At 41.8% G+C, this 16,949-nt stretch overlaps 1 protein-coding gene across 2 annotated transcripts in view; it reads left to right on the forward strand.

The window, feature by feature from the left end:
- tmem131l (transmembrane 131 like) overlaps positions 1-16,949 on the forward strand; it is a 161,123-nt gene that overhangs the window by 91,238 nt on the left and 52,936 nt on the right. For both annotated transcript variants that reach the window (XM_084317960.1, XM_084317961.1), the window contains exons 12-14: positions 6,074-6,176; positions 9,221-9,365; positions 11,136-11,306. In XM_084317960.1, the coding sequence (XP_084174086.1) occupies positions 6,074-6,176; positions 9,221-9,365; positions 11,136-11,306 (419 nt within the window). The remainder of the gene's footprint in view (positions 1-6,073; positions 6,177-9,220; positions 9,366-11,135; positions 11,307-16,949) is intronic.

Genomic DNA, 16,949 nt, shown 5'->3' on the forward strand with positions numbered 1-16,949 from the left:
AGGTCCTTGGAGTGCTTAAAGTGCTTGCCTGGAATTCCTTGAAAACAGCAAAACAAATTAACAAGGTGCTTAAAAAGTCATTGAAATTAAAATCAACCATTCGCATTGAATGTTTTGTTCATCCATGATCAAATTGTTCTGAATCAAGAAATCGTTTATTTTTGTTCTGTTATCTTGACGAGTCGCTGTCTCGCGCGTTCCAACTGCTTTTCCTCATTTCTTCGCGTGTGATGTTCTAGCTGGCAAGCAGACCAAGAAGATGCTTAAAAAAAACAGTATTTAAAAGTGAATTGTATCCTTCGAGTGACATCCTTGAAAATGAAAAATAGTGCTTGGTAAAGTACTTAAAAGTCCTTGAATTTCATTTTGCAATGTCTGTGGGAACCCTGATAACCCCAACAAACACATGGCCCTTTCCCACCGCCGGAACGCACCGTGGTGTCGTGCCGTTACGCTGGGCTCACGGGTTCCGTAAAGTGTTTCCAGGACCGACAGTTTGTGGTGCCGTTCAGGGGGCTAAACTTGGAGACACACCTATAGCCATGGTCGCTCCCACGTTCTGTTGCCTGTATGGTTGAGCGTTACAACTGGGTTGGTTGGTGTAAAGCTCCTTTAGGATTAAGCCTAGGTTTAACAGGATCTGGTGTTCTGCCTCACAGAGAAAGGGGAAAGCATTGAAAGGCACTAGCCTAGGGCTGACCCCTATTAGTCGATTAGTCAATATAATAATACAAAATTAAAAAATTTAAAATATTTATAATAAAAAAAAAAAATCATTCTTTCCAAAAGAAAAGAGGCCTAGAAGCGTGGCTAACGCTAAAGGCACGCATACCAGAGGCTAACTGCCAAGAAAACAGGCACAGAGGCACTGAAAGAGGATTTCACCCATCTAATGAACACACTAGACTAGACAAATATCAAGATGTATCCATCAGTGGACCAATTGCATGCTTTTGCAGAGGACAAGAAGCCTTCAGTCGACTCCTTCAGACATTAAGCACCCCACAGCCCAAATGGAATGATAATTTTTTTTTTTTTTTTTTTTAATAATTACAAATATTATACTTTTTTTTTACCAATAGTCGACTAACGGAACATTTTGGCCAATCATAGTCGACCATCCAAATCCTTAGTTGGGGACAGCCCTAAAAGGCACTAACATTGTGTTTTGATTGATGAAACATGAATACATTAATGAATAACAGCCGTTTCCTATTCTGCCGCAGAGGCCAATTTGAGACATGTCTGGAGGTCATTCCAGGCACAAGGACCAAAATAAAATAGGCTTCTTTTACATGCCTCGCCCTCAGTCCATCTGGGCGGTATTTTAAAGCGCATCCCGGTGCTGGATCTGAGATTGAGCGAGTTTTGAATTAATTCAAGCTTGGAACTGATGTACCATGGACATTTTCCAAGAACAGCCTTATATATATAAAAACATACCAGTGTTGCAAGAAATATTCAAGATCATCACTATTTATCTCATCAAACAAACACTTTCTCTGAACACGATACAGAGGACAGTGTAAAACAAAATTAATTTAGTTTTCAATTAAATTTAGCCAATATAAATGACAAAACCTTTCCCGTTCTTCACTGCCAATATAACGTCCCGTTTCCAAATGTAAAGGCAATATTCCAGACCTGATCTGGGCACACAGAAATCTTTTCCTGCTGGGACAGGTTATATTTCACATAATTCTCAGTACTGACCTAGTTTTTTTAATAAAACCATATGTTCTGAATACAACATCACGACTGGGCTATAGTTACCTAACGTGTTCCGCTGTTCTACCAACCTGTTTGAAATTATAATTTATAGGCAGAGTGACAGAGACCAGTCTCCCAGGTAGCTGGATCCCGGCTGTATATGTGTACCGCTGCACTCTGCCGGCTTCGTATTATCATAACTTTTAAACCTCTGGATTCTGCATATCACTCAGCTCTTAGGTTTATTACTGGTGAGTGACAGATATGATACTCACCATTGTGTCGTGTATGATAGGGTGGGTTGGCCTTCTCTTACAGAAAGGCGCAGCGAACACTGGTATTTATTTATTTATTTCTAAAGCCCTTATAGGTAAACAACCTGTTTATATCTCTTCACTGTTAGATTGGAATATTGGAACCTATTCAACTCGATCGAATGACTGGATGGTTCTTAGGGTTCCTCAAGTTTCTTCTGATCTAGGGAAGTCAGCTTTCTCCTTTGATGCCTCTAACTCATGGAATGTCATTCAACTCTCTGAAGTTGGAGGTTCTCCCTTCCCTTGGTATGTTTAAACGTATGATTTCAGACCATTGTGTGACTACCTGTAACTGTTTTAGCTGATCTTCTTTTATTATTTTAAAGGTCCCATGTTTTGCTATTCCTTTCACTATTTGGGCAATGTTACACAATTCCTGTGAGTCTATGGAACACATCTGTAAGTTTTTTTTTTTTTTTTTTTTAATTCATTGTTTTGTATTTCTAATCAAGTACTCTAAAGCAGCATTTTTCCACTTCAAGATTTCAAGCTGTTTTGGGCTGGGCTCCGCCCATAAGCGCTTTGAGTGACAGTCACCCACAGTCTGCACTGGCAGACAGAGAGAGACATACTGTAGAGAGATTGAGGGGGATACTAATTAATTTCGCAGCAGGGGGGCATAATCCCACGGGACAATGCATTGGTAACTTGTTTCAAATGACAATATATACCCCTGTGAATATGATTGCACGGATCGGAATACGGGCGCGTGCGTGGGAGTGTGCGCAATGATATTTTGCAGCAGGTTGACAGTGATATGCGAGTGCTCCCGACTGCGGGAGTGTGTGTGGCGTGCTCAGTGTCCCTCTCTCTCTCTCCCTCTCTGTCTCTCTCTCCCTCTCTCTCGCTCGCTCGTCACGATCTGTGTCTCGACTGCGTGTGTGTTTCCCCGCACACGCGCGGTCGGGGAGTGTGTGTAAGGCGGCGGTTACACCTTTCGTATCATCTTCGTATTGTTTTCATATGCGTATCGCCGCGACGTCGTGCGCCTCGAGTCACACTTTCGTTTTTTTCTCGTTTTTGTCACCCGAGCACACTGATGTAGTACACTGCCAAAGCAGTAGGTGGCAAACATGAAGGCAATTTCAACCAATCAGAACGAATGTGCCAATACACTTCCTGGAAGCTCCAGCAAAGAAAATGTCAATAAGGCAGGCGCCTATGCCGCGCCACCATCTTGCCTATTTACTCAATGCAGCAATTCTTTTTCAGCAAAGCCTAATAAAAGTGCAATAAACAAAATGGATACATTCACTGTGTGTTCTGCCTGTCATTTGTTGATGAAACAAAACTAACATCAACACAAGTGACCACCAAGAGCGGATAGTTTAGTCTAAAAAACGATCGGTAGCATTGTTAGCTGCATGCTAACGTCAATGGAGTATGCCATTATAACAATATAGCATTGTGGCTAGAAGCTAACGTTAGCTCACGCTACTTAGCCAGCACCAAAACTGATGATATCGCGAGCTATCAGTAGTTAGATAACATTAGAGACAACGCTGTGTGTATTAAACAAAGGTGAATAGATGACTGGGCCATTTTGTTTAATGCTTGTTAAGTTGAAAGAGGAGCTCTGAGCTAACAGGGTCTGAATCCTGATAGCTCACGTTAGCCAGCTGCTCATGCAATCGGTAATGCTAGCAGAATGAATGGATGTAAACTTTATTTAACATATTGCATATGGGTACAATACAATACGGCTCAATACAAACAATTGTTAAGGGAATGCAGACTGTTGTAGCTTGGACTGGGGTCCTTATAACAATAACTTGACAACACATGGTAGCTGAAGCTATTTGTTTTGGGACACGGAGCTATGTCCCAAACACACACACTGTTGTCACCGGAAGGGCACGCAGATGGTATCTACTGCGCATGGGCGTTTTCGCAACAACGGCTCCGTGCTGACTACACGCTGTTGTCGATTCGTTTTTTTTGCGTATCTCCAAACGCAAACACAATTTTGCGTTTCAGCCGTATCCACAAAAAAACGCCAAAAAACGCATTTCTGTGTAATAGGGACATCAAACGTCGTCAAAAACGTATAAAAAAACGCCAGGAATACACTAGTCTAACCATGGGCATGGCCTAAGATGCTTCGTGTCCCTCTCTCTCCCTCTCTATCTCTCTCGCTCGCTCGTTCTCTGCTCTCTCTGTTGGCACCCACGCCACGTCAACCCATTTGAGGAAGTGTCAGTATTTACACTCGCTCTGTTGTTGAGCGAAAGGTTGAGTGTTGCTACAACCATAGAGTTAGTTATGCAGATGAGAATTCTTGGATGTCACAGGTACGTGAAATTCAGAATGGCTTAGTTCAGTGGTGGAGGATATAGTCTCAACTGAATTGGAGCAATCCGCCAAAATGATAATTAGAGACACAGACCCCATTGATACAAACCCCCATTGCTAGAAAACAATGCTAAACACTGGAAAAGGCCATTTATAAGACGGGGGACTTTTAAAAGTTTAAAATGTTTTACTCTGGTGTTTAATTTTCTGTGAATATTGTTTGTATTATTTACTGTTTACATTTTGTACACTCGTCGTTTCTGTAAATGAGGGAAACCTCAGAAGCTTACGATTTTAAATAAAGGTTGGAATGACATATCTCAGCCAGGCAAATGAACACTGAGCTGAAACAAACCTTTGATCTCCTCCCGGGATGGTATATCATGTCATTTCTATTTTTACTTAACCTAAACATAAAATCCGGGCCTCTTATATGTCAAACACTGACCCCCGAAGTTGGCTGACATCCTGCTCTGAACGTAAAATGTGTTATTTTTTTCACTCCATGTATGGAAACGGAGACAAGAATCCATCTCAGAACTTATTGTTCTGTTATGGAATGTTTCCTCAAGTTCCTTTGCCAGTGGAAAAGCGTAAATAGTGCATATGGATATTATTTTATTGCTCACTGACCAGGGAGAGTACCATGAAGTATAACAGAAGGACTTGAAATTGTTTTTTTTTAAGCCATAAATATTGGATCAGATAATTTTTTCTATAAAAACAGCATTTAAAAGTGAATTGTATCCTTTTAAATGCCCTTTTTAACCCTTTCACTGCCACATGACAGAAGGTTAACCCTTTACTATCACACAACCGCATCCGTGGAGCTAATGATGCTAATGATGGAGCATCGCCGTCGGTTGTGTGATAGTAAAGGCCTAACCTTCTGTATTGTCACAGTGAAAGAGTTAACCGGCTGTCGTGTGGCAGTGAAAGGGTTAAAATGAAAGATAGTGCTGGGAAAAGTACTTGAAAGTCCTTGAATTTCATTTTGCAATGTCTGTGGGAACCCTGGTGGTAACAGTGATGCTCCATGTCTCCTAGAGCCATATGGAATCCGCAATCATGGAATCGCGGACGGAATCGCGGAATTGAGCAATAAAAATGGAATCAACTATAATTATTATTATTTTTTTTTATACTTTTTTTTTTCAAGTGCCGAGTCCAACCTCATCTTAAATAACAAACAACATTGCTTGTTGTAGTTAAAGAGAGGCAGAGTTGATTTAGCAAAAATATATATAATAATATATATATTTTTTTTAAATAATCAAATTTTATTTTCATATTCGAATCCCATGCCCATCAAACGAAGCTTCGAAGCTTCGAAGTATTTAAGACAGCCCTATTAAATGGACTGTTATATCTTATTAAATTGTGGACATTTATTCATTCCCACTTATTAGACACTATTTCTGATGGTAAAATGAGCGTACAAAGCAAAATACAGAATTCTGAAATATTCAAACGGAAAAAACGGAATTTGGAAAAAAATAAAATGGAATTTGGAAAAAAATAAAACTGATTTCATATGGCTCTAATGTCTCCCCCCCCAGGCTCCCATATAACCCTAACCCTGGTAACAGTGATGCTCCATGTCCCCCCCCCCCCAGGCTCCCTAACCCTGGTAACAGTGATGCTCCATGTCCCCCCCCCCCCAGGCTCCCTAACCCTGGTAACAGTGATGCTCCATGTCTCCCCCCCAGGCTCCCTAACCCTGGTAACAGTGATGCTCCATGTCTCCCCCCCAGGCTCCCTCCCAGGCCACGGCAGGAGATGCTCCAGACACATCAGTCTCCAGATCCTGGGGAACCACACGGCCAACACCTTCCCTGGACTACAGGTCACACACAGGTACCGGGACAGAAACCCTTTAATAATCCACAGGGAAATTCTGCACTACAGATCGCTCACGTTGAACAAATAATAAACTTTTAGGTAGTCAATAGGACTAAAATAAGAATATAATAATATTAAAGGTCCACAATTGTTAACTTTTTGGTCAATTTTACACAATTCCTGTGAGTCTATGGAACACATCTGTACGTTTTTTTTTCAATTGTTTTGTATTTTTAATCGAGTACTTTGTAGGGGTGGGAATCACCGGTTTCATCACGATACGATAGCGATTCTTTGGACAACGATACGATATTTGGCGATATCACAAAGTCTGCCACGATTCGATTCAGGTGCCTGCGATCGATATGAGACGATATTATGTGCTCATTTAACACGATCGGTAACATTTTAGATCAACTCAAAAAAGGCAACGGAAATATAATTTGACATTTTTATTTTTGAGCTCTTCCAGACATTTAAATGAAAAACAATCTATTGTTTTTAATACAAATAGACCTCCTGTTCACTGTAAAGTGCCACGTTTTGATATATTGAGCTTTAAACTTTAAGTAAATTTTTTTAGAACTCACAACCTGCAACCTAAAACCCCTTCCTCTCCCAAACCGTTCCTGCAATTGTTTTATGTTGCATGATGATCACGAATACATTTATTATGTATTGTATTTTCTATAATATCAACATTATCTGTCCATCCTCATTACATTTACTATAAATATACTATACTTCATCTGGTCTTTCCAAACGCAACACACACACACAGAAAGGGAGAATGCCTGCCCCTCCCCCCCTTTCCCAGTCCCCACTCTGCTGTTCTCTCTGTCTATGGCTCTGATCAGGGTAAGCTTGTTGTTAGCTTACGCTAACGTAGCGTTAATTTCGGTCTTTAATGCGACGTGGGCATAAAGGAATGGCGAGGATTGCAAAGCATGTTAGATGCATTTGACCCGTTGCGGAATAAAACAGCAGGGACTTGTTTTGGGTCGTAAAATAGGCACACTATGTAGCCTTGCTCTGTTGCAATGTCCGCGTTTCAGACGCTACTGCTGTGGTGTTGAGCCGAGCGGATACGACTCTCCACGGAATTTTCAAAATAAGAGTATTGCAATATGAATCGATCTTTTTACGTTGCATCAATCCTATTGGATCATTGATCATTTGGATCATTGTTAATACACTATTGAGACAAACAGAAAATATTAGCAAAATTAGAAAAGGGAATAACCTTTACCACTATCGCAAATAATCGTTCTGTTCGCACGTGCGCGCGTTCTCCTTGGGTTACCTGACACTAGTCCGAAGTGCATCATAGTTGTAGACGTTTGGTAACGGATGAATGAACGAGGTCCTACTGCTAATTAACTAATTATGACTTATGTACTTACTGATTCAATACTTTCTTTCTTGACTTGGTACAGCTCCTTTCTTTAGCAACAGCCTGGAAATCACCCCAGCATTATAAAGTCCTTGATTCTCAGTGTCTTCTTTGAAAAAATTCCAAAAACTAACTTGGCCCATTGCTTGCGGAGCACGATATCATTAGGAAACGAGGGCAAGGACGTATTCGCTGCTTGGCAGTCAGGAACAGCACATGTCTTGCCTGTGTTGCTCATCATTTTAACGTTAAGCTAACTTACTCGAATCACTGTTGAACTTCAGTTGATTGTGGGCGGTGGCTAGTAACCACAGTAGGGTATGCAGATATTAGCTTAACGGTGATTGGTCAGCCCCCCTTACACGTCACAGATCCAGTAAATTCTGAATGGCTTATTTCAGTAGGGAGAGTTCTTGTCACAGCTGAACAGCAAAAACTGCACTTGGTACAGATTTCACATTTTCTCAGTGTTGTACAACCTCACATTGCTTGAAAACAATGCAAAACACTGGCAATTTTTACAATAGGGGACCTTTAAAAATAAGAATAGAATAAAAATACAGTCTGCCGGGTCCGGGATATACATTCTGGTATGTATATACTGTACATTCTAAAATCTTAAATATAAACTATCCAGACAAAAGTATGCAGTAAAATGTACAGTAATGAGTGTAAAAATATAAAGTGTAAAGTGTCCAGGAAGATTGTGAGAAGTGTAAACATTTTAAAGTGTCCAGGAAGATTTCTCCAGGCTGTACTGTCACCCTGTGATGCAGTGATGCAGTGAGGCACAGTGAGGCACAGTGATGCATTATAGAGTCTAATGGCTGTCGGAATGAAGGTCTTTCTGCACCGTTCAGTGTTACATCTAGACACTTTGACACTTTCAGTTTAACACTGGACACTTTGAAGTGGTTTTCACCCGCAAGCTATAGCGAGACATTACTGTCCTTTCCATCGCATACTCCATGCTAGACATTCATCATTCATTATCATATCATATAATGAAGCCATCGCGGTAAATCTCAACTTCAAGCCACCTGATTTAATAATGAAGCATTGCTGCTCCAAACGACGCCTCAAGAAGCCTCTAATCTCGCAGCAGTTTGCCTTTGAGAACCAATGGTTCTCGAGCCGTAACGGCACATGGGGCAGGAGCCTATCTCCTGTTTCCGTAGCGTGAGGCAGCTTGATGTACAAGTACACCCCTTGGACATGACGCTAGTATGTCGCAAGGACTTCCCCCCAAACCAACCCTTGATGCTGAGTGTCAAGCAGGGAGGCTATGGGTACCATTTTTAAATAGTCTTTGGTATGACTCGGCCGGGGCTTGAACTCCCAGCCTCCCGAACTCAGGGCGGACACTCTACCCACGAGGCCACTGAGCCTTATCTCGCAGAGTACTCCTTAATGTTGTTATTTCCATTGTGGTCCTTGGTCTCAGACAGTTATGCAATACAAAACATGACCACAAATAACAATATGACAATAACAATATGACAAAACTACATAGACATGTAAATTTTAAGTGCAGTACAAACGTAGCCACAGACAACAATGTTATCAGACAACATTTTCATACATTTTATAATCTAGTTTTTAACATTGTCGAGGAGCCATAATTTGACTTTTGGGGTTTGTTTGGGTTTGTTTGTCCCGTCTTCAGTGGGCCAGGCTGGGATCTGTCCAGCCTCCTCCAGGTGAGGCAGAGAGGGGCAGACCATGTCGACCTGTGGCTGACCAACACCCTCCACCTGCCTCTCACCATCACTAACGTCAGCCTCTCGCACACGTCCCAGGGGTTACTCCAGGTAATGTACTGCTATACCAGTCCCACCTCATCATAAACACACCCTCAATTAGTTTAGCATCTCAAACATGCTTTGAAGGTGAACTACGTTTAAACTAAGGCTGTCAAAGTTATTAGCGCGTTAACGCACAATTCTTTTAACGCCACTATTTTTTTCACTATTCACTCCGGTGTATTATTGATACTCTCATTGATACTATGTTTGTTTCTGACTCAGAGAGAGAGAGAGAGAGAGAGGGGGGGGGGGGGGGGGGGGGGTTGGGGGGGGGGGTGAGTCCTCAGCCCTTGTGTGGGTGAATGTAACAAGTTCCTAACGTTTTCTTTCCCCTATTATTTCACGCACACTTTATTCATTGTTTTAAATTATTATTTTCTTTTTAAGTTATTTTGTGCATCACTCTGTTTTGAATTTGATGCAAATTTGCAAATGCATGAAGGTCATCCAGGGTGTTAAATGGCTGCATAAAGCAAGCATTTGTTGACTCTCATGTTGATAAGAGTATTACAACTTGAAAAATATCTGTTTAAGGTAGATTTAGAACAGATAAAAAATATGCGATTAATTTGCGATTAATCACGAGTTAACTGGACAATCATGCGATTAATCAGATTAAATATTTTAGGTCGCATTCACACCAGAGCTGTTTGGTCCGCTTTAAACGCACCAGAGTTTGTTTCCTCGGATAGTCCGCTTGGTTTGGGGTAGTGTGAAAGCTCATTCAAACTCTGGTGCGGACCAAAAAAGCTAACTCTGGTCCGCCTGAAAACGTAGGTCTCGGTTCGCTTCCAAGTGAACCCTGGTGCGTACTTTTGTGGTGTGAATGCTCATCGGACCAAACGCAAGACCAAATATAGGAAGTCACCCAATAAACTGTGCATCTTGAGTAGAAGGAAACAAAACAAACACTGCGTCGCGCACTGCAAAACAAGCATGCGTGGAACATGTCTCGTGGACAGACGTGGGCGAATGAGGAGGTAAAAGCCCTGATAGAAATATGGTCAGAGGAGCTAATTAAACAGCTGCTTGTGGCCACTCACAAAAACAACGAGGTGTACAAGTTGTTTAGCGAGAGAATGATGGCAATGAGCTTCAATTGAACAATCGATCAATGTCACATCAAAATTAAGAAACTGCGTCAGCATTTCAGCAATATATGAGAATAATGTGTGTGTGCGCTGGGCTGCTCCGGGGAATAATGTGGTGTATGTGTGTCTGCTGGGCTGCTTCGCAGAATAATGTGGTGTGTGTGTGTGCGCTGGGCTGCTTCGCAGAATAATGTGGTGTATGTGTGTGCGCTGGGCTGCTTCGCAGAATGTGGTGTATGTGCGCTGTAGAGCTGTCCCTGAAGCCTGTTTTTGGGATTCTATATATCAAATAGACGAGCGCCCTTTTCGATCGCATGCCATTGTTCAGAAAGTTTGGTGCACTTGACAAATCGCAGTGTGAAAGCAACAAACCGAACCAAATGAAGAATGCAACAATGTTGCAACTTCACCCCCGAATCGCACCGAGTCCACCAAACTATAATGTGAAAGCGACCTTAATCGATTGACAGCCTTAGTTTGAACCCTTTCACTACCACACTACAGAAGGTTAACCCTTTCACTACCAGTGAAAGGGTTAACCTTCTGTCTTGTCCCAGTGAAAGGGTTAACCCTTCGGTAGTGTGGTAGTGAAAGGGTTAAACAGTTGCTTGGCAAACGATCCACACTCGAATGCTATGTCACTGGGGGTTTGATGGATGGGTCTCTGCCGCCCCCCGTCTGCCAGGTGGTGAACTGCAGCAGTCCAGTGACGGTCCCCCGGGGCTGCTGGCGTCTCCTGTCCCTCAGGCTGCTCAACAGGACCCTGCCTGTCCCCCTGCTGGCCACCCTCCGCCTGGACACCAGCCTGGGCGCGTCCCTGCACGTCCCACTGCTCTTCCCCTCCACCCCGGCCAAGGTAAGAGGCCTGGGCGCGTCCCGCTGCACGACACAACTCGGTTCAGTTCAGTCATTTTTTATTTCGGGTTTTGGACACATACACAATGGTCATTCCATAAATCGGCAAAGTTTTACCAGCTGCTATTGCAGCATTGTCCAATTGTCTGAAAAGGGCTATAGGGAGAAGCCATAGGCTTGTCGGGCCCTTACCCCTGAAGACTTGCGTTTCTTTCGTTTTTTTTTTACATTTACACACATACATAGTACATACATATAGTACACATTACAGTACATACATATAGTACACATTATAGTACACATTACAGTAGGGCTGTACCGGATGCTTCGAAGCTTCCATCATAATGTTGACATTCGAATTCTAAATCAACATTCAAATCTTTTTTCTTTTTTCTTTTACTTTTTTTTTTTTTTGTGTCTATTCAATCTGTTTAAACCAATGGGGGTTTTCTTCACAGTTGCAGTTAAAGATTAGGCTACACCAATATTATAATATTATACTATACGACGTCACAATCACTTTCATACCAACCGTGCCCTTATTGGATTATTTATGTTGACGAAACTGATGAGTTATATTCATTAAAGAAAGTTGATTTAACAAAAGAAAAATACTAATTTAATCAGATTAATCACTTTATTCAAATTGAGGATTTAGTTTAAAAAAAAATGTATGAAGTAATTTTATAAAAAGAAAAAAAATTTATAGACATTCGAATACTTCAATTGAATGTTAAAAAATTACATTCGGTACAGCACTACATTACAGTATACCGGTAGTATACCTGCAGTATATAATAGTATAGTAGGGCTGTCCCCGACTAAGTATTTGGATAGTCGACTATGATTGGCAAAAAATAATTATTAGCGTTAGCCACGCTTCTATGTCTCTTTTCTTTTGGAAAGAATGATAAAAAATGTTTTAAAACTAAAATATTGTTTTATAAATTTTTTTATTTTTTATTTTATTTTTTTACTAAGAGGTTGGCAGTCGACTACGGCTCCTTTCGACCGATTCAGCCCTATAGTATAGTATATAATAGTGTATACAACACACATATAATGTGATATGAGATATATAGTACTACATGATATATACTAGGGCTGACCCCTATTAGTCGATTAGTCGACTAATCGGTCAAAAGGAGCCGTAGTCGACTAACCAACCTCTTAGTCGAATAGTAAAACAAAATAATAATAATAATAATAATATTATTATTATAATTAAATTTTTTTATCATTCTTTCCAAAAGAAAAGAGGCATACGTGACACGTGGCTAACGCTAATGGCACGCATACCAGAGGCTAACTGCCTACGAAAACAGGCACAGAGGCACTGAAAGAGGATTTCACCCATCTAATGAACACACTAGACTAGACAAATATCAAGATGTATCCATCAGTGGACCAATTGCATGCTTTTGCAGAGGACAAGAAGCCTTCAGTCGACTTCTTCAGACATTAAGCACCCCCACAGCCCAAATGGAATGATAAAAAAATAAAAATAAAATAAAAATATTATACAGTACAGTACTTTTTTTTTTCTTTTTTTTGTCGACCAATAGTCGACTAATGGAAAATTTTGGCCAATCAGAGTTGACCATCCAAATCCTTAGTCAGGGACAGCCCTAATATATACAATATAATATAGTACCATAATAGTATTATAGTGTAAATATAGTTTAATATAATATGCAGATTAATTATAATATAATGTAATATGACATAACGTACAATACATTATCATATGTATTTTTTTATTAATTAAATGCAATTAAAGCTCCTCTCCACCCCGGGCCAAGGTAATAATACTAGGCTGTCTTGAAGGAGGTTTTTCTCCACTATTTTGTTGGGTAATGGAATATATTTGCTTTAATGAACAAATCTGTAACATCACGTATATCGTTGTCGGCAGGCCAATGAATCCGGTCGTGCGGAAGGAGCTCTTTAAGGCTACGTTTAGACGGAGAGAGTCTGAACAGAAACCGCAAAAGTCGTCTTACGGTTTCACTTTTAATTTTGCGTTTAGACGAGCGTTTTGGGATGGAATTCTCCGTGCAGACGAGGCTGTAACAACTCGAGACAACGGAGCCCCGCTGTCACACGATTGGCGCATATGTCACATGACGTGCTGTGAAGACCCGCCCTACTCTGCCTCTGATTCGCAGACTGTGGGTGGGGAATGTGATTGGACCAAAGCAGAGTCACTCACAGACAGTGGGTCCAGTCACGCCGCGGGACAGATTCTTGTGTATTTAAAAGTACTGCCAATGTAGCCTTCAGGTGATCGCCATGGATAGAATCAGACATGCTTTATTTACGCTTCTAGGCTACTGGCGCATGCCTGTGATGTAAGCAGTACACGCGACGAGAGCCTTGACAACCCTTTCGTCATCGTTTTATGCGGTTTGACAGTTTAGATGAGAGCGCAAAGGTTTAGCGTTTCTAGGAATTCCACCCTGGAAGGTGGTCTCACTTTTTTACGGTTTCACCCCGTAAAAACGCCATTTCCGTATAAACGAAAGGCACATCCGAAAAAATATTTTTGCGGATTCACCTGCTAGCGTTTCCGTCTAAACGGGGCCTAAATGTGCTCTTTAAATCTTGTGCCATATTGCCAATATTTTTGTGATGGCAGAGAGATGGCCTTTATCGTCATAACTCATCCAGTAAAAAATAAATAAAAAAGCTGACGAATTGAGTCAATTAATTCAATTGACCAAATAAGTCTTAGTTAGTTAGTTGACCTTAACACCAGCTGATACGTTTTTTTCATTGACTTTCGAGGGACTTGGGTGGCAAAAGCCTCAGGAGAGCGAGGCTTTTATTTTGCCACAAGAGTAAATGTTTGTGCTACGGTGTGTCACAGCAGAATGATAGAAATCTCACAGCTCAAGCTTGGACTAATGTTTGTCCTCGTGTGACTGTGAGCTGATGTGATGACGTTAACGGCCTGCCTGCCTGCCCAGATCAGACCACCGCGAAAGAAGAAATAATGGCGCTATAAAGAAGATTAATGTTGTTGTTGTTTTTTTTGTTTTTTTTAATGATGCCAGATGTGCATGTTGGATAGGATTTGGGCCATTTTCACTTTCACTTGCTATAATCACGTGGGTCGCCCGCCTGAGTGATGGACAGGCAGGGAGAACTGTGGTATGTTGTGGCCCTGAAAGAAGGTCCGCTGGGAGCTGGAAGTGATTGTCTGTAAAGTCTTGTCTGTAAAACTGTCAGGTATTAAACTGTGTGGGTATCTGTGTAGGACCCAGGCCTAGAACTGCGCCCTGCGAGAGGGAACTTCCCCTGAGAGGGAGGTTTGCCCTGAGTGGGAGGTTTGAAGGGTCAAAGTGGGTATAAAACAGGAGGGAAGACTGTCACGTTTTAAACTGTGGATACCAAACAGAGAAGGTAAAGACGATTTTGAACTGTTGAACAGTAATCCAGAACTATTTTATTGCACTGTAAATATCTATTCTATTCTACTATTTTATTGCACTTTTTATTGCATTTTTTTTTATTATTGTCTATTTAAAACTTAATCAAACTGTAAACAAGGTGGCCTGTTGGGATGTCCCACTCCACTGACACATGCCTTCTCTATTTGAACGACCACATCAAACAAGAGGTGGACGCGGGCAAATACTGCGGCATGGTCATGCTGGACCTACAAAAGGCCTTCGACACTGTCAATCACTCCATTCTGATTGACAAGCTAAAAGCAATTGGTTTTTTTGATAGTCTATCAGTGAGCTGGATGCAATCCTACCTGGAGGGGAGAGAACAGATGGTGGAGGTAAACGGTACTCTATCCCACCCCCTCCCAGTGAGCTGTGGTGTTCCACAAGGAAGCATACTAGGACCGCTACTGTTCCTAATTTATGCAAATGACATGTCGTGTCGTCAGCTTGTGACTGCAACTTGTTCTTGTTCGCGGACGACTCAGCCCTGCTGGTCTCTGACAAGAACAAGTTACAGGTAGAAAAAACCCTCAGCTCAGAACTCGGCAGAATCTGCACCTGGCTCGCTGATAACAAACTATCATTACACATGGGCAAAACAGAGTCCATTCTCTTCTGATCAAATAACAAACTAAGCAAGACCGACGGCTTCTCAGTTACAGTGGGTGACAATATTGTCACAAGGAAAAATGAAATTACATACCTGGGTTCCATCCTAGAGGCAAATCTTTCCTGTGACAAAATGGCATCCAATGTAATCAAAAAAGTCAACCAACGAATTAGATTCTTGTACCGGATCTCCTCTCTGGTAAACAAGAATACCCTGAAGACTCTGGCAGGATCACTCATTCAAGGGTACTACGACTATGCTTGCACCTCATGGTACCAAAGAACCTCAAAGGTGCTAAAAACAAAATTACAAACATCACAAAACAAACTGGTCAGACTACTGCTTGACCTTACTCCTAGAACCCACCTCACCCCTGCCCACTTTGACAACCTATGATGGCTTAGAGTAGACAACAGAGTACAGCAACTTGCAATGGGCCTGGTCTACAAGATACACTACACCACTAAGGTACCCATGTACATGTCAAAATACTTCCCAAAGGTCAGTGAATACCACGAACACAACACCAGAGGGAGTTCCACAAATCATGTTAAACCCAGATTCGGCACAAACAAGGGACTAAACACCTTTCGCAATTATGCCACAACAATGTGGAACGCCCTACCCACAGCTGTACAAAAAATTTGAATCCCTACCCACATTCAAAACCGCTCTTAAAGAGCACCTACGGGAGGCTGCAATTCGAAACTGGCCACCGTAAATGCCCAAACCCACCCCACCCCCTCCTAATAGACAGTCTCCTCCCCACCGTATGTATATATTCTCTCCCCACCGTATGTATATAGTTTCTGTTAGGATCTCTGGGTAACAGTACTGTATATTTGCATATCGTATATGTCACAAATGTTACAGTACTATATACCTGTAACTGAGGGGTACAATTCCCTGACTATTGAGAGTATGGTATTATTAAACCACTACTTAGTTATGTACTTTAATTACTGGCCATACAGTACATGAATATATATGGTGAACACCCACACAAGAATACGGCAATGACACATAAAGTTCTATTTAGAGGGTTTTATTATTATCAGAGCAAGCAACGTTAAGTTACAGATTGAGAATTATACTCGCGCTTGTAAGGCGAAGAACACACGTAAAGTAGGTCAAGAGCGTAAGTCAATGAGAATAGTAAGATGGGTCTAAACTGACGCCACCTGTAGCATAGCAATTACATAAGGCACACTAGTACCAGCTGGAGACACTGGGGGGTTCCCTCCGGGTGTAAGCCGGCAGGGTAGAGGAATGTTCGGGTGCAAAGTCTGGGTCAACGAGGAATAACGAGGTTCCAGATACAGGAACCAGTGCAGTACTCCCTTGATCGGTAGACAAAGCAACAGCTATAATCCAGTATGCCCGACAGCATGGATGAAAGCTAGCCAGCCTCCTCCTAGAGGCGGGCTCGAGGGATGCTCCTCACTGGGGTAGATCCCACACGATAGTGGGGTAGACGGTTCTCTGCTCCAGCAGTCACGGTACCAAAGCAATATAATCCAACCAGAAAAGGTTCTGCAGTCGCCGGGGTAGGTTCTCCGGTGTACATATCCAACGGTTC

Source organism: Notolepis coatsorum (assembly GCF_963971535.1).
Source record: "Notolepis coatsorum genome assembly, chromosome: 7".
Taxonomy (NCBI): domain Eukaryota; kingdom Metazoa; phylum Chordata; class Actinopteri; order Aulopiformes; family Paralepididae; genus Notolepis; species Notolepis coatsorum.